The sequence below is a fragment of the Myotis myotis genome, unplaced genomic scaffold (assembly GCF_014108235.1).
Source record: "Myotis myotis isolate mMyoMyo1 unplaced genomic scaffold, mMyoMyo1.p scaffold_m19_p_4, whole genome shotgun sequence".
In the NCBI taxonomy this organism is placed as follows: Eukaryota; Metazoa; Chordata; class Mammalia; order Chiroptera; family Vespertilionidae; genus Myotis; species Myotis myotis.
In genome coordinates this window covers 92,021,351-92,046,943 of record NW_023416346.1, presented here as the reverse complement: position 1 = coordinate 92,046,943, position 25,593 = coordinate 92,021,351, and the positions used below count along the sequence as shown (strand labels likewise).

General features: G+C 39.8%; 1 protein-coding gene and 1 long non-coding RNA gene across 10 annotated transcripts in view; one reads left to right on the top strand and one right to left on the bottom strand.

Moving 5' to 3' along the window:
* Positions 1–1,141: 1,141 nt before the first annotated feature.
* Positions 1,142–16,617, top strand: LOC118654183. 5 transcript variants are annotated; one of them, XR_004966984.1, is made up of 5 exons: positions 1,142–1,235; positions 11,145–11,278; positions 12,387–13,249; positions 13,418–13,459; positions 14,157–16,617. It is a non-coding gene; the product is annotated as an uncharacterized LOC118654183 (long non-coding RNA). The 5 variants fall into 5 exon arrangements; XR_004966982.1 differs by lacking the exon at positions 13,418–13,459 and having other exon boundaries at positions 1,144–1,235; positions 14,157–16,615; XR_004966981.1 differs by having other exon boundaries at positions 1,144–1,235; positions 12,387–13,459; positions 14,157–16,614.
* Positions 16,618–17,799: 1,182 nt separating this feature from the next.
* VSIG4 (V-set and immunoglobulin domain containing 4) overlaps positions 17,800–25,593 on the bottom strand; it is a 41,729-nt gene continuing 33,935 nt past the window's right edge. The window contains exons 5-8 of one of the 5 annotated variants that reach the window (XM_036305455.1): positions 25,507–25,584; positions 21,838–21,942; positions 18,824–18,845; positions 17,801–18,509 (exon numbers count right to left, since the gene is read on the bottom strand). In XM_036305455.1, coding sequence (XP_036161348.1) covers positions 18,299–18,509; positions 18,824–18,845; positions 21,838–21,942; positions 25,507–25,584 — 416 coding nt within the window. In that variant the 3' untranslated portion in view covers positions 17,801–18,298. Of the gene's footprint in view, positions 18,510–18,823; positions 18,846–19,611; positions 20,006–21,837; positions 21,943–25,506; positions 25,585–25,593 lie in introns of those variants that run through there. The other 4 variants (XM_036305459.1, XM_036305456.1, XM_036305458.1 and 1 more) reach the window with 4 other exon arrangements.

Here is a 25,593-nt window from a genome sequence, read left to right as displayed (position 1 = left end):
ATAGTTGGAAAGAACAAGTCCTCACAGAAATCATAAATCTAATTAAGGTGGAATCTCAAGCGGTTTGACTGAATGTTAAAGAAGTTACAGAAGCCTCAGCAACAGGATTAATTTATCTGCAAAAACTATGCAGAAGGGTGGGCGGGTGTTCTGCATGAACAATGGGGGGGAAAGAGCACCAAAAGCTGAATGTGGTCATTCACTTACTCTGTGTCTAGGGTACATAGACAAAAAATAGGTGACCCTGAACCTCCTTTTCACTCCATCTTGGTTGAGGAAGTATGGGGAAGGGAAGAATTAATTAAGTTCATCTAATCTTTTTTGTTCTTTCTGTGTGCTCATCAAGCAACTTTATGATTAATTTGGCTCTCAGAATAGATTTTTCTGAGTAAGAAATTGTTGTTCAGCCAACATGAACATTTCCAGCTGTTTTGGGGTTATATTTTCTCTGGAATTAGACAAAAACAAATGAAATAAAACAAAACCCTCTAATTATATCTGTTTCCTGTGAATTCATGGAATATGATCAGGTAGACTTCAAGTGTCTTGTCAAAAATGGATGTGTCCCAGGGTGAGAGATCTCTGCTTAAAAAGTAAGCACATATCTTTAAAAGGTATTTCTGTCTCACTATGTAAAGTTATAGAGCCAATCTCATTATTTTACAGATGGGGACACTGAAACCCAAAGAGGGTCAGTGGCAAAGCCAGGATTTAGGACCTTACTTTTTGTCCTACAACATTCGGTGTCTGCATTCTGCAATCTGCCTATTACCTCCTAATTCACGATAAGGAGTTCTGTAAACTCTCAGAAACATAGTTATTAGATCAGTTGAACCTAGTTACTTTTCCAGTAACTGCCCAAGGGACTGAGGTTTATTCACAGCTTTGCCTTTTGACTGAATATGACATATTTTTTCCTTCCAGCACCCTCACCCTTTTCTCCTTCTCTCTGATTTTCATTCCCTCACCCTCCTTACCTAAAGTGATAGTAAGGTAAACTTGATTGAAACTGTGCTTCTTTTCTACTTTTATCTGTGTATGTTCATGGGAAGGAAGTAGAGGTTTTGAAAATAACCCAGCTGCTGTGCCATTTTATCTTCACCTCTAGCCAGATGCCGATTCTAGCTCTTTCTCTAAGACCCTACTGCATGCTAGGTATGAAGCCTAAGAAAATAGAGACTCTGCCATGTGAAAAGATTTGGGCTGGGGTAAGACTGGAGTTAATGACTGAACAGGTATGGAAATAATCTTTCAATAGGTATTTTAATTTGATTTAGCAAGAATTTGCAGAAAGACTGTTTCATGCTAGAACTTTTCTTAGGCTCTAGGAGTCCAAAAGCAAGTAAATCAAGGCCCCTGCCTGATATAACTCACTTTCTAGCCATATAAACAGATATAACCTAAATGCAATGTGATCAGGCCATAATTTAGGTACACGAAAGTACAGGACACTTTGTACAGGAGGGGTTTCACCGAGGAGGTGATAACTGAGCTGGGCCTGAACAACACAAGATCTTCTGGCAGGATAGATGTGATGGGACCAATAAAATTTTCAGGTCCACATAGAGGCACATGGAAAGATCAGAAGTGTACTAGAATATAGCATATGTTGTAGTTGTAATATAATATGGGTGGAGGATGAAGATGTAGGTTGTGGACAGGTTGTAAAGGGTACTAGCCATTTTGCTGTGAAACTGACTTTTTGCTTTGTGAAATGGAGAACCAATAATCCATTTTTAGTAGTGGAGTAACACCATCAGAGCTGTGTTGTTAAAAGATCTTCCTGACAATAAATACCAACATTTAAAGAGAAAGATATTATTGACTGAAAATTAAACATTTTGTTCATTTAAAAATTATTTTAATCATTAGGAATAAGATTATTGACTCCCTAAATAAAGGCATTCTGGGAGCTGACCTAGTTACTCTTCACTCATTTAGCTAACATGTTCTAAACAATAACTTACTCTGTGTCAAAAACTGGAGATACAGAAATTAATTTAGACAGGGACCCCTGTCCTTGAGGCAATTCCAGGTTATAAAAAGGCAAATGCAGGGACATAAAATATCATGTTATAAGGTAGTAAATGTTTGAATCAGTATTAATATTAGAAACATTAATTACTATAGTAATAATCATATTAATAAACATATATAATGTGGTCAAAGGCTACTAATCTTCTTCTCTTGGATTACCTCCATGGAAATATGGATTATCTCTAGGATGATGAGCAGGTTTATCTGAGGTGTAGGGTCAAGGATGTGAAGACTTAGACATTTAGGGGTATATGTTCAGTATTCCATTGAATCTACTGATCTGGATATGTGAGATAGAGACTGAACAAGCATGCAGATATATGCACATACATACAAACAAAGAAAAATAGCTCTGGAAAACAATAACATGTAATAAGAAGCAGAAAAAGAAAGAGGAGCTTATAGAGAGCACCAAAGAGAGTGATCAGGAAGATGGGTGAATCAGAGGACTGTAGACAAACAAATTCAACAATTTTCACTGATCAATACTTTAGATCAGGTGCTGTTTTAGACAGTAAGGAAACAAATGACAAAGATGATCCCTGCTATGAGCTAGGATGGTCTGGCAGAGAGTTGATCTTTATATCTCATGTGAACCATGCTTGTTTGGCTTTTCATGATAGAATTCAGCCTGAAGAGTGAAGGGTATCCTCTAAACCAGGGTTTTAAGAAACAAAGAATTGTTGACAGTCATCTTTGGCAGACATTGAGGGAGATGAAGCTAGTAGAGAGGCTTTGTCTTTGTTGATTAGGAGTTCATGGTAATTTGGTGGCACCAGATAGCAGGGCCAGTGAAGAAATTGAGATAGAGAACAAATAAAAAGCTAAGTTATAGTGGATTAGGAGGTTAAACAGTGCAGTGATCTTTAGAAACTACTTTTTCAATAGGTTGTATTGAGTGGGCATTGGAAAGATATTTGGTTGTGACTTGACTATGCCTGCAAGCTGAGATATCAACAGATGAAGGAATAAATAGGATGACATCTAAGAAGAGGCCATTGGATCAATGGACTTTGTGAGAGCAGAGCCAGTGGATTAATAGAAGCAGGAGAGATGGGAATGGCCTTAGCCTCAGTTCTGAAACCCCTTTGCTTGGTGTAGGGGTCAAAGTGGGAGGTTCAAAATATATACTAGATGTTGGAGGCTACAGATTACAACTCAAGGAAGAATGCTTGGAGGATAAGTAGGATAAGGGGAGAGGAAGTTGACTTAAACCACAACAGGCATGGGTAAGATTAGATGAAGGGATCAACTTCCTGCCAGAGGAGCATAACTCATGGTAAGAGAAGTGAGAGAATCTCTATATTTGCAATTCCCTCAAAATTACAAACAAGTATATCTTTGCTTTGGAATAAAAACCAGTATGGTCCAGCCTGGATGCAGTGGAAAGTACTAAAATGACTCTTCTTAGTGGCATGTACAGAAGAAAGCAGGAAAGTTGGTTTGTACTATATGCTTACTGAGTGACTTGAAGTAAGTCATTTGAGCCTTCTGAACTTCATTTTTTTTTCATTTTTTGAAAGCGGAGAACAACTTCCACCTCCTAGAATGGTTGTGAAGATTACATGAGATGATGTGCTAAAGCATTCAGCACAATGCCTATGACATAGTAGCCATTAGTCAACTCTTGGCTCTTTTTTCCCACTTCAATTGTTTTAGTCCTATAAACACAGTGTGCAGAGGTCTCTAGATACACCTCTTTCTTTACCCTGCTGATTCTTAATAGATAATAAGATGGGAAAACTTGTGGATTCTGGGAATTCATGCCATAGTATCCAAGAGCTGACCATCTCCTGAAGAAAGTCGAGCTGACCAGAGAGACTTGCAATGTACCCTTTCTACTACCTCCATTGCCAAGCAAGCATTGAGGCAAGCTAGGGAGCTTCCTGGATGTCTGATAACATCAGTGGGTCATAGAAGTGGGTCTAATATGTAGTTAGAGAACTCTCATGTTCTGAAACACATCTTTGCTCTCATACCTTATTAGGGGAACAACTAATAAATGTCTGAATCTAAGCTCTGCTACTTACTAAATATATGACTTTGAAGGGAATTAATACCTTTGAGCTTCAGTGTCCTCATTTGTGAAATAAGGCTAATTCTTATTCTACAGGGTGTTGAGATGAATACGTGATATAATAGACCTGAGAGTATGTGGTACCTAACAAGCACTCAACAAAGCTTTTTTATTTCCTTCTATTCTCATGCTGCAAGAACTGAGTAGAGGAATAGAGGAGCAGAAATCTTTCTTGTGCCAATATGTATCTTTTTTTTTTTTTTAAAAAAAAACTTTTTACCTTGTATTAGGTAAAATACAGGAGCTTTCAAGTATTCCACTTTCCTGAAATCTCATAAGAGATGGGGAAATAGATAGTGAGAAATATTAGTAATTTACTCAAGGCCCCATGGCTAGAAAGTGGCAAACTGAAATTCAAATACAGGTTTTTTAATTTCATGCTGTGCTTTTGTCACTATAGCACAGGCCTCATGTGACAACCACCAATACCTGTCATCAGTCAAGAATCCACTAGAAGCATCTTTGATATTTTTATTTTTCACTTATTCTAGTCATAACACTCTTGAACAGTAAGAAACATTTGGCCATCTACATCATAAAATCTGTTTGGAGGTTAAAAAAGTTGAGATTAGAAATTCTGCACTACATATTGCCACACAAATTGTGATGGTTGACAATTTTTAGATGAGCCTGTGGAAACTGACACATGCAAATATAGGACAGAAACATTAAGCAGGTGTCCTGGTGACTAACCCTAGAGAGAAGTATGTAGGAATCAATTGCCTCCTAAATCAATGCTAAACAAAGTTCTAGCATCCTAGTTCTAGATGTTTAGTTGTGGTATAAGCTCAAGGGTTTGGCCTAAATTATATTTTGTCCCCACAATATGCACCATCCTTGCCTTTGCTTTAGTCAGAGAAAATAATAGGAAGATGAAAATGGTCTGCTATGCCAAATCAATGATTCCAGGGACACCCTTTCCAGCCTGAATTAGAGAATATGTATTTTAAAGAAAGGCAGTTTTGTTTCTTCCAAATATAGGCAATGAGCTATCATAAGTTGGTTCCTCCTTCCTGCCTTCCCTTTACATTCAAAACTGTTGCCTAGGGGATTAGGTGGACTATTGTAGGAAATAGATAACAATGATTGGTTAGGGTGACTTCAGTTATTTTTGTCATAGATGAAAGCTTCTGAAAGACTTTGGGAATAAAGTATAGGGGTGAAGAGTGGAACCAGTTTGTTTTTCTTAGTCTTTAATAACTCTCTGGAACTCCTACCTTATTTACATTGTTTACTAGAAGAAGCTAAGCAAAAGTTCACTTCAGCTTAGCCTATCTAATGGCAATAAATTGGAAATTAATTGAGGTTTTTCTGGATATAACTGCCCTTGTAGACTGAGATGATAATTGACTTGAATTTGGTATTTTTTTTAGCTAGAACAATATTATATATTTTTGTAGATTGATTCATATGCCCTACCCTTCATAAATTGTTCCATGACATTTGACTCCTGCCTCTGTCATTTACTAGCTGTTTAACTTCAGGCAAATGACATGACTTCCTTGAACATCAGCTCCTCATTTGTCAAATGGGACTAATTATAGTATCTCCCTCATAAGGTTGTCATGAAGATATTATATAAACTAATACATGTAAAGAACTTGAAACAATGCCTGACACTTAGTAAGTTCACAGTATGTGTTTATTATCATCATTATAGTACAAAATGAATCTTTTGGTAAGTCCAAGGTCTTTATCTGGTTTCGTTAATAACACATTTGGTGTGCTTGACTATCTATAGATATCAAAGATATGCTTAGGCTTATAATTACCCTGTTGCATCAGTGGTCTCTCCATTCACACAAATTCATTATGTTCTTTCTTACCTCTGTACTTTTATTCATATTCATCCCTCTGCCTGGAATGCCATTCTCTGATCTTATTATCCTTCAAGGGTCTTTTAAAATGTTACCACTTCTGTGAAGTTTCTAGTCCAAACAGTTGGAATTAACTTTTCTTTCCATAGCCTAGACTCCAAAATTCTTTGTCTTAGAGATGGAAGGGCACTGCATCATTGTACTTTCTCTGGCTTCTCATGTCTTATTAGATAAGTATCAAACCCTCAATATAGCATTAAAGGCCTCCCTCAGTTAAGTCCCAGTGTTTACCTCTCCTACTATTCTTTCCTTAGCTCAGTCTATTACAGGCCACACTAACCTCCTTATCTTCTTGGACTAGGCCTCATTCCTTCTCATCTTGAAGCCTGACACCTGCTGTTTCTTCTGCCTGGAATGGCTTTTCACCAATTATTTGCTTGGTTCACTCCTTCTCATTCTTTAGTGTCACTTCAAATGTTACTTCCTCTGAGATATTTTCTTGACCATATTCAGGCCTGGTAGATTAGGTTCCCTTGTTATGTGTTCTCCCAGTTCTATGTGCTTCCCCATTTTTTGTCATATTTACCTGGAATTAATACCTATTCCCACCATACTGTAAGTGTTAAGAAGGCAGGCATCTTATGTGTCTTGTTCATCTCAGTATCCTGAATGCTTCCTACCATGCTTAATACTTAGAAAACACTTAACATATAATTGTTGAGCAAATAAATCTAGTCCAGCCTCACTGTAGAGATGGAAGTATGGAGTCCCTGACTGGCTTATTTAATTTAGCAAGTATCACATGATCTCACTCACATGGAATCTAGTGAACAAAATAAACTGATGAACAAAATAGATGCAGAGACATGGAAGCATGGAACAGACTGACAGATCTCAGAGGGAAGGTAGGGGGGACATGAAGAGATTAACCCAAGAACTTATATGCATATATATGCATAACCCATGGATATAGACAATGGTGTGGTGAAGGCCTGGGGAGGGGGGCAGGTGCAGGGTGGAGGGAGTCAATGGGAGAAATAAAGGGAGACATCTGTAATACTTTCAAAAGTAAAGATAAATTTTAAAAAAGAAATATGGAGTCTCATAGAGGTAAAGGGATTTATTCAAAGTCACACAGAGAATCAGTGACAGAGAAAAGACTGTAGCCCAGGTCTCCTGACTTTGATACAGTGCTCTTTTCCATACGTGCAGTTCCACTATAGTACTTATTTCTTGTACAAACATATGTATTAGTCTGGCTCCTGGACTAGGCTATAAATTTCTTGAGGGCAGAGATCACATTTTTTTATCCTCACCTGAGGATATGTTTTTACTGATGTTAGAGAGACAGGAAGAGAGAGAGAGAGAGACATTGATGTGAGAGAGAAACATTGATCAGTTGCTTCCCATAACCACCCTGATTTGGGATCGAACCTGCAACCTAGGTATGTATTCTGACCAGGAATTGAACTTGAAAACTTTTGATGTATGGGATGACACTCCAACAAACTTAGTCACCTGGCCAGGGTAAGGATCACATCTTATACCTGTACTGTTCGATATGGTTGCTATTAGCTACATGTGGCAATTGAACACTGGAAACATGGCTAGTCCAAATATTGATTTACTGTAAGTATAAAATACACACCATACTTCAGAGCATGTAAAATATCTCATTAAAAATGTTTACATTGCTAAGAGGTTAAGATAACATTTTAGATGCATTGTGTTAAATAAAATATATTCTCAAAGTTACTTTCACCTATTTGTTTTTCAAAAATTTAATGTGGCTGTATTACATTTCTATTAGATGTATATTACTGTTCTGTTATATATCTATTTTTCCCATTGGTGCCAAGCATAAAGCTTTGTAGACAGTAGGTACTCAACACACTCTTGTTGAATCTCTTGTTGAATAAAGTTGAGCTGTAGCTGGTAGGTTAATTGCTGCTAACTACCTTGGCGATATCACTGGGTTTGTGGGGAACCTCACGGTGAACCCTTTGTCTCCAGGCCCAGATGTACATGAAGTTCTTCAACCCGGGCCTGGGAGTGCCCTATATATTGCATCAGCCTTTGGGTTTCCTTTCAGAGGAAGCCCCAGTGCAATCATATGAACAGCAATAACCAGAGTTGAGGTGGAGTATGTGGACACCAGCCTCTTGCACAGGAAGTGGTCTCAGCTTTGCAATTGTCCCTGGGGCCTTTTCTTTACCAACTTCTAAAAGGAGGTGGGGATAGGTAAGCAGGAAGATGAACTGAGTTGCAGGGGGGCCTTCTAATTTCCTTCACAGAGGTGAGGTAAGCTAAGGAATATGGGAACCTTGGGCTAAGGAGTTCTTCATTTGCTTATGCACTGACACATTCATTTATTCAACTCAGAGTCCAGAGCAACTACTTTTTCCTGGCCCTGTGAAAAAAGAAAGGGAGTAGACACAGCCCCTACATTGGGAAGTTTTTGGTCTCCTGTGAGAAACAGACACATAAGTTTGCAGAGTTGAAATATTTTTAGTACTCAACGTGGGCAAAACAAGGAGTAACTAATTTTGCTGAGAGAGGGATAGTCAGAGAAGGCTTTCCAGAGACAGTGAGCATTGTTATTTTCTCTCTCCATTTTTTTAAGATCTAGCTAAAAAGTTTTCTAAGAACTTTTCTAAATACCATCACCTTTCTGCCCTCTACCCTGGAAGAGTCACACTTTCCTTACCCACATTTTTATAGCACTTATACCTGTGTCAAATAACTTTCCTCATACTGTAGAAAGTCATAGTTCCTTGGGTGCATACTTGTGTCTCTCTCCCCCGCAGCCCAAGGATCCCTCAATATGATGTGATGGCTAAGGCTCAGACAGGCTGTGCATAATTTTTAAAGGGAATTTAGTGAGTTACAGAACTGGGTCTAAAAACCACAGACTATAACCTAGGTCCTAAGACACAGGGTCTCTGACTCAAAATTTAGCATTTTTTTCATCCTAGCAATAAGTTAATAAATGAATGTATTTACAGTACGGGATCTCAGCATTACTTTCCTGAGCCCCCCATCCAATTTTTTTCTCACTCATCCCCCATTATAAGCATAGCCAATTCAGAGAACATCCAAAATGGGAGGACTTTGTATTTTGGATGAACAACAGACCTGAAAAAAAGTACCTTGTGCTATTGCTGCACACATGGCCCTTCCTAGCATGCTTTGTGTTTTAAGGTAAAGAAGAACTCCAAGGAACTCAATGCCCTTTGCACTAATTCAGGTCTTCTGCATAAGTGGCATGATTTGTAGGTCCTCCATGCTCCTAATGGGCTCTTTTTTTATGGTCCTACTATGGGGTCCAAAGTGGCCACTGTTAATTACTACTTTAGATGAAGACAATGTCTTCAGAGGTGCCTATTAAAAACACACACAGTAAAGTACCTTAATTGATAGATGAGAAAATAAGAAAAAGTGTGTAGATAAACTTAATCACTATGTTGTGTGTAAGGAGAAGGGGTCCTTCCCTAAGAAAGTGCCCACAGGGCAATCCTGCTTCCACCCCAAGCTTTAGTCAGAAACCAAAAAGGAAAAGGAACTGAATCTTTCTAGATGCAAGATCTGTGGAAACAGGTCATGAGGACTAAGCCACTACATTATTCTGAAAGAAAGAAGTTACTGCCAAGTAGTGTGAGTACAAGTAAATCCATATCCCAGGCTGTCCTTAGAGTCTCTAGGCCCTCACAGGAAAGCTCACTATGAGGGGTGGCAATGATGGAGCACTTTATAAAGAAACCAGGGAATATTTGAGTTGAAGAGGTCACCAAGATCATCTAGTCCAACTTCTGATGGTTAAATGGAAAACCATGGCTAAGAGAGGGAACACAGTTAGCAGATCTGGAGCTCAGGCACAGAACTCCTGGTTCATGGAATACGGTCTTTTCTCTTGAACCTGGATTTATAAGACTATATGTAGCTTGGATAGATTATTCATTGGGGCTTAAGTATTTCTCTGGATCCTACTTTTGCTATATAGACTAATGACTGGGACTTGGGCACTGCAATCGTTGAAGATGATCCCAAATATATCCTGAAAGCATTGCAGTAATTGCCTTTCCCATCTGCCATGCCATCAAGATTCATGACATAGAGTACTGCATAATGGGAATCAAGCACCTTCCTTACCATGAATGGGGACTGCCAAAATATTGCAAAATAAGATGCTAGGAAGCAATTTGCTTCCTTATCATATCTTTCATGTCTCCTATAAAGTCTGACAAGGGTTTGGCACCATCTCTTCCTTCTTAAAATTAACTACTTTTCTCCCCTCTCCTTATAGCCAATGTGGAGGAGTAGAAAAAGCCAAATATTTGGAGCCAGAAAGACCTGCATGTGGATCTTTTTTTCTACATTATTTCCTAGTTTTTTATCCTTAAGGACGTCTCTTTACTTCTATGTGCCTCAGCTTCCTCACCTATAAATAAGGATAATGAAAATATCATATTACAGGATTGTTGATTAAATGGGATAACAAATATAAAGCACATACAAAGTTATTTAATACATATAAATTTCTTTATTTCCTTTTGCAAGGCTTTTGGATGCCAGAATGTGGCCTGTGGTCAGAGCTGTGTCAGTAGGGCCAGTTTCATAAGCATGGGAGTTATAAACTTTCATAGGGCCCCATGCTTAGAAAGACCCCACATTTGTATTAATGTTCTGCTGTTGCCATTTTGAAATTCCTTATTTTTACAAGAAGCCCTTATTTTCATTTTGGACTGGACTTTGTCAATTATGCAGCTGTGCCAGGGGAGTAGCTGTGCCAGGGGAAGTAAAAAGGGTATTTTGGGTTTAGGAGGCATTCTGAGAGTGAGAGAACACACAATTTGGAGTTAATAGAAATGGATTCAAATTCCAGTTATGCCACTAATTCTCTTTTTGTTATCAGACATTTTCTCTCATCCTTCAGAGGCTCAATTTCTCAATTTCAGGATTCCCTCAGTAGCTCTGGAGAACCTCCTTGGCCCATAGGCAGAGGTAGGGCAACCAGGGGCTTTTTTCTCTGACTCTCTGCAGCTCAGAGAGCCAGTATCTTTTGGAGGTTGCCTGGGAGTGGGTGGGGGCATGGTGGTGGGGATTGTTGCTGCACTAGCAGACCCTTTCACAACAGCACTGTTTTGTCATTTTGCACCCAGATTTCCGTTGGCTAACCTCAGCCTTATCTTCCTCATTTCTGTTTCCTCTTGAAGACACCAAGGGCCCTTCAAAACACATGATGTTCCTGCTCACAGCATAAAGCCCAGTTCCCTTTGGCCTCTGCAGGTTGGCTCATCACCAGGGAACCTGTGCCTCCTCTGAGACTAAAGCACCACTCCAGTAACAGGTATAGTATTCATTTTTCCTCTTTGGATTCCCAAGCTAGAAATGTGTTCATGGATAGCAAAGATTGCTTAGACCTGCCCACCACATTCTCCTTGAACCTTCCTCAGGGATCTTGGGTTAAGGGTAGGGGAGAAGGTTACCATCTGCCTTTTATTCTGGAGCTTCTACTGTGAGAAGGGAGAATAATATTTCCTCCCCAAATATGCTATTTAGGAGATAAACACATGGAAGTGGAATGTTTTCTGGAATCAGGAGTCAATATATTTGAGTAACAGTCCTGGTTGTGCCATTTACCCATTGTGTAGTTTTAAGCAAGTCCTTTCTACATTATGTGACTCACTTTTTTGCTTATTCTGCAAAGACGAGGAGGGGGGGATGATGAGATAGATTTTGTCTGGAGACACTTTTAGTTTTTATATCCTGTATTTTGATGGTTGTAAGCCCTCTGTTGAGAAAGGTCATGAAAGTAATGCTGAGTAAATATCTCTGGGTGAGGCTGAACAGGGTGTTGAACTGTGTCTGAAAGAAATCCAGACTGCTCCTAGTATGAGAAGGCCCAGCTGAGTCAGTTTCATGGCAGGTCCTGCTGCTTGTTGTGTTAGCCCTTCCAGAGTAGAGCAGAGGACAAATGATGACATTTTATATAGCATGATGGATCATGAGAAGACCTTTGGAATTCCTCAATATTGCTTCATGTAAATCTCCACCTCTTCTCCCTATGAGTCTGGCCAGCCTTTCTCAATTGAACCTGCTTTTCTTGTATACACTCTATTGGAAAGACATGCATTAGAACATCAAGAGTGGAAATAATACTAATTTCAGCTCAGCCACCAACCCTTTCCATTCATATGGGGGCAATATGGTTTTTAAGGCTCTTCAACTTCTAGTGTACTAACAAGGAATCTTTACCACCCTTATATCTTTTTTCCTTTTTTATGAACTCAGATAAGATGTTCAGGAGGCTGTGGACACCTCCAGTTTATCCAGGTCTTCTCACTGGGGCTGTAGCCACGGAGGGTGATGATAGATGAAATCACAAGTTGTGTCTTCTCTGCCACCCTGAATGCAAATTTTATTAATCAGCTTCCTTGGCTGGCCTCCACTCACAGGTCCAAGGACTGAGCCAACGTACTAGTGGACTAATTTTTGGGAGGCTCTGGAAAGCTCATTGAACACTTTCCTCACAAATCTACCAGGTAAGTCTTTTTATCCACATTTCCTGAGAAGAAATCTGAGGCCCAAAGAAAGACTTTCTCAATACCATAATTGGCTAGTTGGTGCCCAAAGCAGCATTAGCATCCAAGATTGCCTGACTGTTTTCACTCTACCATACTCTTGACAGTGATTTTTGTTTTGGCTAAAAGAGCCACATTTCTGGATGGCTTGGGATGGATTGGGTAGGTAGAGAGAAAAATGAAGGAGTGAGAAATACATTTTAAATTTTGAGGTTTGAAGTCACTCCAAGATCGTAAATTAGAGGGGCATATCACCCCCTTACCAACATACATTCAATTAAGAGTTAAGATAATAAAATAAAAAAAAAACTTACTTTTTTCTCCCTGAAAGACAAGTCAAATTTCTAGCTCAAAATTAAAAAAAAAAGAAAAAAAAAAAATAAAAAAAAAAAAAGACAAGTCATCTGCCTTGGCCTCATGGGGCAGTTTTCTACTGTGCCATTTTTCATGTCAATATTCATTATAGGCCAACTACTTTCTAACAGATAAACTGCCACTTCTGGGAAGGGGGTGAATTTGACACAAACATCTTGGAATGTTTAACAACAGGATTTAGGTGTTGCCAAGGGAATTCTTTCAGAAATTCCAGGCCTGACAATGATCCTGTTAGCTTCCTTGTTCCCCAGACGGCTGTGGGTTGAAAGATTCCAATGTCTCACTGCCAAGACTGCTGCCTGTCTTTTGGCTTCCTTGATGATGTGTCTCACTTTTCCCAGAGAGATAAGTACAGCAAAAAGGTAAGAGAAGTGATGAGAAACGTTGGAAGGCACAATGGGTTAATATATGACACAACTCCAAACTGTGAGCAACTTATATGACCTTTAGCAACTTTATTCCTCAACATGAGCCTTCATTTCCTCATTTATAACATGAGTAGGTGAGACTAGATGCTATTTCTTTTATAGCTGCCATTCTTGAGTCCCGATGGCACAAGGACACATTGTTAGGTAAGGCTGAGGTTATCAGAAATTTCTATTTCATTTGTCTTGACTCTGTTAAATCAGTTGTCACTAGCCCTTGATTTCCTTCTGGCAGCACAACCACCATTGTCTTTGAACATTTGTTGTGTATCAAATAATGAGCTAAGAACTTTATGTACATTATCTCATTTCATTCTCACTATAATTTATTAGGTTACTATATTTATACCTATTTTGGGGATGTGAAAAGCTGGAGCAAAAAGAGATGAAATGATTTATCCAAAGTTTTCCAGCTAATTAATGGCAGAGCCAGGATTTAAGCCCATGTTCAGCCTCAATTCTTAAGTTTATATCCACAATACTATAAAACATTATCTGGGAGATTCAGGAAGGAAAGGGTCCTGGTCCCTTCTTGAGGTTAGGAAGGCAAGATGTTAATGAAATTGTTCTCCCTATGCTACATAGAGGATCCCACTAAAGCTTGGGACCCTTAAAATGTCATAACTATAAGACTCAGGCCTGAGGAATCCCCAGCTGAGCACTGAGGTCTCACCTGCAGTCTCAACTAGGAGTTCCCTACCTACCCGCAGGGACCCTCTTTTGATTAGGAGCCTTATGCCTATTTTGCTCACTTCCCTTATTATGGTGCTTTGGCTAGTCCATAGAGCCTGTGTAGTTTCCCTGGAGGCCACGGTGTGACTCTTTTCTCTCTCTTTCCCTCTAGGCCTACATCTCCCAAGAAGATCTCATCTCCCCACTGAAGCACCTGGCTCAGCATCCTGCAGTGCCACGCTCCGTGTATTTGACAAGCTGAGTTGGACACTCCATGTGGTAGAGTGTCAGTTTGTCAAATACCCCAAGTGCGGCATGTGCCTAGCAGCTCCAAGCCAGGGCAGTTGGGGTACAACAAATAGATGATCAGCAGGATAAAATAACACACAACAAATACCAACTAAACTCTCACAGGTTATTTTAAGGTAACTTTGAGAGAATGTAAGCATTGTATCTGAGGTTCCCAGTGGAAAAGTCAGACAGCTTTGAAAGCCACAGCCCTGGGTGGTACCTACATATATTGTGAGAGCCTGAGGGGGGCAAGGTAGCCTTGTAAAGGTATCCAGGGCCCAGGGATGAAAATGCTACTTGATTCATTATTTTTTTCCTTCACATTCCCCATTCCAGAGTATCCCAGCAAGGATACCAGAAATCTCACACAACCATCATGGCAGGGCTTAGAAGCCCATTTTTCTGACACTCAGTCTTAGCTCTAAATGCACTTTGACCTTACCTATCTCTCTCCTTTTCCTCATACTTTTTCTCCTTCTGAGAACACCATCCCCATTTATTTCTGCCTATCTGATTTCTTCCCATATTTCCTTGTCCAGGCAAAATCAAGTTTCTTCAGGGACTTTTGAAAAATAAACTTATACTTTTTTCCTTCATTCTCAAATCACTTCTTGCCTGGGTCCTTCTATGTACACCTTTATCTCCTACTGCCCAATAACACTGCTTAAATTGTTAATTATCTTTTTCAGAATATATTTTGAATCCTCTACTTTATTTATGACAAGACCATGTTTCCTTGATTGCTGTCTCTCCATTCCATTCCTACCCCACAGGACTCTGGTTACAGAAAATATTCAATAAAGTTTTACTGATTGATTGACTTTCCACTAGTTCATTAGCTTTTGGTCTTTGGGACACATGCCACCTAGGCATTTTGTGAATAAAAAAATTCAAGTGTGCTCACCACAATGCTGTAGGGCATGCAAGGTATAGCCAACATGAATGGGATTTCTTCCTGATAAATTGGGTGATGGGCTACAGGAAGAGATTTTTAAAAAGTAGGTTGAGAGGGCAAATATGTTTTGGGAATTACTTGGTAACACAAAGTTATACAGGTAATTTATTTCAGGATATTATAGAGCCTTTAATATTCTAATATTGCACTGGAAATTTCCAAGAGGGAGCTATAGAATGAAGCATTTCCCATACCTATCTGATTGTGATTTTTTTTCCTGTGGACCATCTCCTGGGTCTACTATTCCATGGAACAAAACTTGGGAAGCTGCCCTAGAGGAAATTCATACTTTCCCTCTCTTCTGGAGGTCTCCTTTTTTAACTCATCTGCTTTCCCCTGACCAGCCACCTACCTAAGATAGATCCTATGTTATCATTACATTTTTGTTTAGCCTTATCTTGCAGCTTTGGGGTAGCCCTATACCAAGGACTCTTTTACTGGCTTGTCATGTGTGGAGGGAAAATGTTCAGTTTGGGAACACAGATGAACTCCAGAAGTTTCTCTGCTGCAATGAATATATTCTCCTAGCAGTTCACAGACATGAATCTGGTCTCTGTTCTACCATTGATTTGATGTGTTTGACTTCAGATAAGTCACTCTTTCTTTTTGGACTTCACTTCCTTATCTGTATTATGGGAAATTTAGAATCAACAATCTCTAAGCTCTCCAAGACAAGAGACTCTGAGTTATACTTAGGGGTCCAAGGAGGGGGTAGTGCCTGGATCTGGGGCTCCTTGTATCAAGACACATGAAACAAGGATTCTCTTCTCAACCTCAGTAATTCCTTTCTCTAAAGATAATAGGAATAAATGATGGCTGTTTTCAAAGGCTGTGTGGGGTCTGGAAACAAAGATGTTTAATTAAGGAAGCTGAGGTTTCCACTGTGGGAGGCTGTTTCAGAGGATTGTAAGCATGATGGGGAAGAAAATGTTGCTCCTTTCATGAGCATCTGGAGATGAGGAAAACGCTGAGTTTTTTACCATGGACTTGGCAGGTTAGTGGTGGTGAAGTGGAGGACTTCTTGTTCACTTTTGTGTACTATTTTGACTTCTATATTCATCCCAAAGGAGAAGAACTCCTGTTGAAACCTGAGCTGATGTTGAGGTTGTGTTGGAAATAAAAGTGGCAACATGTCAGGTTCCATGAAGAATGGATAAGTTGACTTAACATGAATTACATGAGGGAGGGAAAGCAGTGTTGACTTGTCCTAGACAGGTCCTCATAGAGGAAACTAATTTTTAAAAAATTTAACTTTATTGTTGAAAGTTTTACAGATGTCCCCTCTTTTCCCCCTTTTGGACCCTTCCACCCCACTCCAGCCCCTCCCAGGCCTTCACCCCACTATTGTCTGTGTCCATTGGTTATGCATATATGCATATAAGTTCTTTCGTTGATCTCCACCCCCCTTTTCCTCTGAGGATCCTCAGACTATTGCATGTTTCCATGTCTCTGAATCTATTTTGTTCCTCAATTTATTTTGTTCATTAAATTCCACATATAAGTGAGAACGTGTGATATTGTCTTCTCTGATTGGCTTATTTTGCTTAGCATAATACTCTCCAGATCCCCCCATGCTATTCAGAGGATACTGATTTAAAGGTATTCATGTGTGCACAAGCGTGCGTGTGAACACACACACACACACACACACACACACACACACACACACACACATATTCTTATTCTCCACTCCTACTTCTTTGCTCTGAGCCCTACTCCACATTGTAAGAAGGGACCAGGAGCTAGGGATGAAGAACACAACTATTCCAAAATTTTTAGGCTTACAGGAGGTAGGAAACCTTGAGGGCGGTGCATCTATACTTTGGAAAGAAGGACAACCCTTTATCTCTACGTCCACAGAATAAGGCTCCTTTTGAAACATCTTCGCAGAACATGTTACTTGTTAGATCAAAGAGTAAGGGAAGGGTGAATTAAGAAGTGCTTTGAGAACACTGTCTGTGAGGAGGCAGCACAAAACCAAAAGTGAGGGCTAGCCTGCTCTCCAAATGAGAAATGAAGAGATGGAGAGGGGCTAGCAGACAGGCAAGACTATGCAACATGGCGAAAAGCTTGGAGACTGTGGAGAATGGTGGCCAATGGGATTTACCAATAGTAAATTGGCTGAGTGATTAAAAAGCAGGAGTATCTAATATTCTCTTTCAATTAACTAGGTTACTCAAATGGGACCAACATATACCTCCCTCAATCTATCTACACTTTCTATGTACCATTAAAAAAAAAAAGTCTGCTGTATGCCATAAAAAGGGGGACTCATTTTTTTCTTCAGGTTTTTAATTGACCTAGGAAGAGTCATCCAGGTGGAGCTGGCAGGACAATTGGTAAAGGGATAATGGAAGGCAGATGAGTACTATTTTACCAAAGAATCATTGTGTTCTAGCTGGACCTACCTCTGAAGTGAGGTAAGGGTGGCATGGGTAGGAAGGAGGAAAACAAAAACCAAAGGTGCTATTTATGCTCCCAGAGCCCTAACCTTCTCAACTGGACTCACTTTAATCACTCTCAGTAGGTCCTTGAGAGAAGACCAATACAACTAAGGTTGCTATTATGATTAGATATTTATTAATCACCAAAAGAATATCAGAGTAATAAATTCACAGCATAAGAGCAGAACTGAACCCTGTTATATGACAATCTCAATTAAAAACATTCTGGCCTTGGAAAAAAATAAGTGATTATGGACATAACTGATCCCTGAGCTGGCAGAGCTGAGCCTCCCTCTGGTCTTACAGTGACAAGAGGCCAAAGTTAATTGGTGTCTTAGTGCTATGGGAACTTCCCTCTGGTGCTTGGAGAGAAGTAGCAAAAGGCCCAGGCAGAGATATTGGAAGGGCTCAGAGCCCAACCCAGGAACAGGATTGCATGTGTGCACATGGCAACTTCTTAGGGCTTAGGCAAAGCCAGTCATACTTAGGAATCTGAATGTTGGCAGGTAAGACATATTGTACTATCCAGGAAGATAAGGGGACCATGCAGAAGGCAGGGGCTAAAAGATAATCATGTCAGCAAACTAGTAGGGCAGTTTTAGCAGACACTCTTGCCCTCGATGGTCAGGAGCTCATAATCCCGGGAACTGTGGACAGCAGCTGAGTGTAGTCATCATTTATCTGGGCGATGATCTGGTATTCCTGGTCCAGGCAGGGTTCATCAGAGTAGTCATTGCCTAGAGTCCGGGTAGCTGGCTCTTCACTGGAGCAGCCACTTTCACAGATGGCCAACCTCATGGTTTCACCAGAGTTGCTGGTCTCCCTGGCATGCACCCTGTGGTCCAAGAGCCCACCACCCATAAGAAAGGACTTAAGGCTGGGACCCTGGATTCCAACCCTTTTTCCCTGATCCTTGTCATCCAGAGATTCTGGGAACAGGTGCTGGTGGACCTGAATTATCCTGTGTGTTTGGTGGGTCACAACAGAGCATCAGGAGGTGCTTCAGAAAGGGAAAACTCTGTACCCTGACCCTGAAGACTTTGGGCTTAGGATTGTGTCTGTGACAAACCCCTTTTCTATTATACCACTGACCCACATAATTGAGGGAAAGGAAAGAGTTATAAGATAGAAGAGGAGAGGCTATCTTACCTGGCCACTTCATAGACATGCTCTAGAAAAGAAGGATAAATCAGGTCAGAATTCTCCAGGGGATGTAAACAAGGGCCAAGTATGGACCTTGAGTATCAGTCAAAAGGTGAAGGGAGAGGAGACATAGAGGAGGATCTCAATAAGTTCAACTTTCCAATGATTGGGAGGTATGGGGAAGGTGAGTTGTAACACAGGGATGTATGTCTTGGCCACCATGATAATGCTGCAATGAACATAAGGGTGCATATATCTTTGTGAATACATGATTTTGAGGTTTTTGGGTATTATACCCAGGAGAGGGATTGCTGGGTCGTATGGTAGCTCTATTCTCAATTTTTTGAGGCATCACCAGATTGCTTTCCATAGTGGCTGTACCAGTCTAATTCCCACCAGCAGTGGATAAGGGTTTCCTTTTAGTCACAATCTCTCCAATATTTGTTATTGCTTGTCTGGTTGATAATGGCCACTCTAGCAGGTGTGAGGTGGTATCTCATTGTAGTTTTGATTTGCATTTCCTTAATTGCCAGTGAGGTTGAACATCTTTTCATATATCTATTGGCTGTTCATATGGAAACAACCAGGGTCCTTACAATAGAGGAGTGGATAAAGAAGATGTGGTACATATACACAATGGAATACTACTCAGCCTTAAGGATGAAATAGTGCCATTTGCAGCAACATGGATGGACCTCGAGAACATTATGCTAAGTGAAATAAGACATTCATAAAAAGCTAAGAACCATATTATTTCACTCATATGTGGAATATAAAACTTAAACTCATGAACACAAACAGCAGTGTGATGGTTGCCAGAGAGAAGGGAGTCCTAATATATGGTGACAGGAGAATATTTGACTTTGAATGGTGGGCACACGGTGTGAATGCAGATCTTGTAACAAAGAAACCCACACCTAAAACCTATGTATTAATATTGACAAATGTAATATTAATAAACTTAATTTAAAAAAAGAAACACAGGAATGTAGAATTCTTAGGGAAAGGAAGAGGAAGCACGGTTGGTAACTGTCCTCTTTGGCATACTCTGACTCAGGACATTAGGCTGGAGCAGTTATTTAGTGTGATGGAGAGAGGGACACTGGAATTGAATCCACTTCCCACTCAGGAATCTTGTTGGAGATCCCTAAGGAGTCCTTGTGGGAAACTTGGCAGCCCGACCAGAGCCTAGACAAAAGGGGCTGAATTAGTCTGTTGTCAAGAACCATGGCTTAAGCCATTCCCAAAGGCACTCACCCTTACCCTGCACCCAGGAAAGGTCCTGAGATAGGTCACTATTGCCCCTTAGGGGGAACATCTATATTCCATGCAGGTTTAAAGGATCTGTAGCCTGGTACAAAGATGAATGTCTCTTGGTATTGTCCTCTAGGAGCTTATAATCTTTCAGGGATGCAACCTGGAATGCATGCATTACATCACAACAAATTAAAAGTGGCATGCTGAAGCCAGCCTTTTGTCATGTGATAGAGCCTTGTATTTCCATGCCTTACCCCCTCCATTGGCCAGATAGCTTCCCTTACTTCAGGGATTGTGTCTATTACATTTTATATGCCCAGCACCTGGCACATGTTAAATACCCATTAACTACATGTTGAATTAAATGGATGCCTCAAGATCATCTCCCGTATAAGAGGTAAAAATCAGGAATTTGGGGAAGGCAATCCAGGAAGGGAAAATGCATAAAGGTGAGAAGTATACAGCCTATTTGCCTGTTTGAATTCAGTGATTGGAAATTAACCTTGATGTAAGGGAGTGGTGGGAATAGAGAAGATAAGATAGAGCTACATTACAGAGGGCCTTTTAATGAAATGTTACATTTTGACTTCTGGGCCATGAGGAGACCTGGAAAATTTTTGGAAGGGAAACTATCTGATATGGTTACAATTTTTAACCAGTCTCATTGAGACTATGAATGAATGTTTTACTTTTAATAGTCTTGGGATTTGTGGCCACTTGAGATATCTCCACTTCCAAGTTTAGTCTCATGGTTCATAGCCGTGCTAACTGGCCAAGACCAAAGCTGATACTTAAGATTTAGAAAACGGAGATACTCAAAGCTCCCTTCCCTTCTTTGATTGGAGAGACCCAAGTGGAAACCAGGCTATTTGGGATTTGGAACTGCGACACTGGAATAGGCACACTAATGGTAGGTAAAACAGCTAGTGCAGCAGGTATTGAGGTGTAGCTAGATTGTACTTAGAAATTAACATCTAAATAATCTTTTTCCTCTTTGTTGGCTCACAGTTGTAAAATTCCCCTCACAACTGCACCTTAATCATGTCACCCCTTTGCTTTAACATATTTGGTGTCTTTTAATGCATTTGCAAGGCCTAGAGAAGAAACTCTAAATTCCTTAACCTGTCATTAACTTTCCCTTTTCTCTGTATTTTCCCATTGCTTAGCTACATACATTTTCTTTATTGATAACCTCATTAACAGTTATTTTTTTAAGCCTTTACACCTTTACTCGTATAGTTCCTTCTTCCTGAAATACTACCCCTTTCCAAATTGTTTACATTCTGAAAGGCCTGATAGTAGTACCACCTTCTTCTGAAAGTCCCTGCTAATTAGCCATAACTGACTCTTCTCCCTTCTAGATCCCTTTAGCATCTATTGTATTGAACTTCAGGCTTTCACTCCATAGCCTTTATTGCTATGTATCATTATTGATAAACTCCATGCTTCTATATTAAATCCCCTAAAAAATTGTAAGCAAAGTGAGGCCAAAGATTGTGACTTCTCCTTCTCTTGTATCATCATTAGACAACCCATTACAGAGATGGCTGTACTAGCCTGGGTACCAAAGATTTGTAAATTAATTTTTGTAAGTTGTATTATTAGTGTTAGCTTGTATGTCTGACTTTATTTACCTCTACTCTCACTCTTAAACTGGACTGGGAACTCTTTGTGGTGCCTAACACAGTGCCTGAGTTTATACTTAACTATACTGCCAAAATGAATGAATGACCAAGAGTCACCCAGTCATACTCATCACTCACCTTGCTGGGATGTCTTCCGGGAGAGCATGACATAAGTCATGATGAAAACCACCATACAGCACAGGATGATGATGAAAATTATGGCAAAGATAGGCAGGCCCTTTCCTAGAAGGCAAAATAAGACCAAATGGTATCTGGTTAAAAATTTTTACAGAAACAGAGACCAAAATAATCAGGCCAGACTAGCCCACACCTATTTATTTTCCATTTTCCATCTTCTAAATTCCTTAGCTAGTCATAAAGACAAACAAAATACCAGGCCCATGACAATAACTTGAGAGAGGCTAGAGACCCCAAGTATAAACAAGTTCTTCAAACCCCACTGGTTGATGGCTTGATAGGCCTCAGCATTTAACTCGTCCTCCATGCTTTCCATGGGGTCAAGACACAAGGTTTTCACCTTCTCTTAAAGAGGAGAAAGTAGTACCCTGACTTACCAGCTTCACAAAAATGCTACCTTATTGAGATTCTTGTCAATTACTTCTGACCACAAAAATCTATCCTTCACACTCCCTGGCCAAGAATTCATGTTTATTTTTCTTCAAACATAAAGGGTGTCCCAAAATTCATGCAAGAAGTAATTTTGATAGAAAACACAGGTTTATAATTAAAAATTGTAAATTTTTTATTGATTCATAAAGTATATAGTATAGGGTTATGTATGGAATAGCATATTGGGTAAATGGCCTCCATGGCTTTGCTGGCACATACGCACTCTTTTGTTGAAATTTCCCATGACCGTTTTGCATAAATGTGGCTGAATGTCGATGAGGCTCATTTTCACCTTGATGGCTTGGTTAATCAACAAAATTGTTGCATTTGGGGTTCAGAAAATCCACGAGTGATTGTTGAGAAACAAATGCATCCACAACATGTCACTGTTTGGTGCGGATTTTGGGCTGGAGGCATCATCGGACCATTCTTCTTTGAAATTGCGGCTGCTCAGGCAATAACAGTTAGTGGTGCTCACTATCGTGACATGATAATCCACTTTTTTTGTGCCTAAATTGCAAGATATGGATGTGGACGACATGTGGTTTCAACAAGATGGTGCCACATGCCATACTGCATGAGTCATTTCCTGGTCGTGTAATTTTTCCATTTTGGTGATCAAAATTGACCACTCAGATCATGCGATTTAACACCATTGGACTTTTTCCTTTGGGGTTTTTTGAAGTCTAAGGTTTATGCCAACAAACCCATGACCACCCACTCCTTGAAGGAGGCAATTGAGCCCTGTATCAACGAAATTCAGCCACATTTATGCAAAACAGTCATGGACAATTTCAACAAAAGAGTGCGTATGTGCCAGCAGAGCTGTGGAGGCCATTTACTCGATATGCTATTCCATACATAGCCCTATACTGTATGCTTTATGAATCAATAAAAAATTTACAATTTTAATTATAAATCTGTGTTTTCTATTAAAATTACTTCTTGCATGAATTTTGGGACACCCTTTATTTCCACTGAGTCCCCTGGGTTACCTATTCCAATCATGTCTACAAGCTGAAGGAAACAACTAGATTGGGTTTCAAGTTCTGGATCTGTTATTTATTTGCTGTATTGATGTGGTAGTAAGAATATTGATCCTCCAAAGATGTTCACATCCAAATCCCCAGAATCAATATGTTAGTTTACGTTGTAAGGGAGAGTTAAGGTTGCAGATTTATTTAAGGTTGCTGATTTATTTAAGGTTGCTAATTAGTTGCTATTAAGATGAAAATATTATCTTGGATTATCTGTGTGGGCTAAATGTAATCATAAGGGTTTTGTAAAAGTGAAAGTAAAATAAGATTCAGAGATATTTAAGGATGCAACATTGCTGTTTTTGAAAATAGTGTGAGGGAACCAAGAGCCAAGGAATGTGGGTGGCCTTTAGAAGCTGGACAAGGCAAATAAACTGATTCTTCCCCAAAGTCTCCAGAAAGAACACAGCCCTGCTGGCACCTTGATTTTTAGCCAACTGTATCAAACTTCTGATATCCATAATTGTAGGATAATACATTTGTATTATTTTAAAACACCAATTTTGGGGTAATTTTTATAGCAGTCACTGAAAAGTAAATATAGTGAGTTTAGTCAAATTCTTGACTAGGTTTTAATTTCCCCATAATTTCAATGAAAAGATTGGATGATGTCTAATATACTGCAGCTACAATATTCTGAATTTAGGGGCATGATCAAAGGGTTAAGAAGAATAGGTAAAGGAATCTCAGTGTCCTTAGAATTTGCTGCTGAAACTGACTTTGTTTTCACAAGACCCCTAAATATTCTGTCTTAGAAACTGTGTATTTGTTTGCCTCACAACTCCTGTTGGAGCTGAGAGATACCAAGCTATAAACTGATACATACAAAAGGAGGATTCCCCCTTGGAAAGATTTAAGCAATGAAAAATTTGATAAAGGATATAAGGAGTAGACCCAACATCTGAGAATGTGTATTCTTCCCAGGGCTTTTGTCTCATTTTCCCAAACTGACTCTCTAAAAGGTGTCTTCTAACCTCCTTTTTCCATTTGGATGCTGCCCTGGGAGAGGCATGAAGTTATGAAAGCCTTAAAGCCAATGGTGGCAATGCAAAGGTGGCAAACCAAATAGGTTTGGGCTATGTCCAGAGACATCCAAGAAGCTCTGCAACCAGGAATGAAGAAGTACAGGAGCATTAAATAGTCCACCATCAATTATAGGCAGCCAGAGGATGATATCAGGAGTGATAGTCATTAAACTATTTAACACCAATCAATCAAAACAGATGCTTATTATAGAACTGGAGTCTTAGAAGTCCCCTGCAATACTAGGCATTGACATTTTTGTTGAAGGATTCTGAGGTGGTCTGGAGAGTTCTGAGAAATAGAGTAGGGCAGCCCAGGTGATAATGGGGAGCTCAGGATTAAGGGAAGCAACAAATTATCAACTAGTATAAAATTATTTTATTATTTTAACAATCAAGTCATACTAGTGCACAAGAGCTCACCATCAGCTCCAGGTGAAACACAAAAGAGCTTCTCATTGGGATTTGGAACTCTGAAACCATGATTCAGGGATTCTTGAAAGTTTGGAGCAGGGGTCCTCAAACTTTTTAAACAGGGGGCCAGTTCACTGTCCCTCAGACCGTTGGAGGGCCGGACTATAGTTTTAAAAAAAACTATGAACAAATTCCTATGCACACTGCACATATCTTATTTTGAAGTAAAAAAAACAAAACGGGAACAAATACAATATTTGTATTTGCATGTGGCCCACGGGCTGTAGTTTGAGGACCCCTGCTTTGGAGGAATCAGAAGTCAGTTGCAAGCTGCTTAGTGAACCCTGGTGAAGAGCTGCCATTACCCTTACCTGGCTCAATGTTCATCTCTAGGAGAGCTGGCTGAAGCCATGGACCCACTTCTATTCTTGCTTAAAATGTTTGTAAAGTATATTAACAGTGAATCAGCTAAGAACACATCTACTAATTTCCTTAACCCCATCTGACTTTGCTCATCCCTGGGTATATCTCTCTCCCTCTTCATCCCACCTACCTTCCTCATCTCCAGGGTTTTTTTTATCATTATCTGGACCAAAGCATTGGTTGCAGAGTTGAATGCTATAGAATAATGTATATTGTGAAAAGTGTTAGTTGCAAAGTTTAAAGCCAAAATGGAAGGATAGAAGTTGTGACATTGCTCTTACCTGGTCCAGCATTGGTCTCCCCAAGGTGGAGATGCACTTCAGTGGTCCAACCCCAGGATGAGTTCACTGTGGGCATTACTATGACAA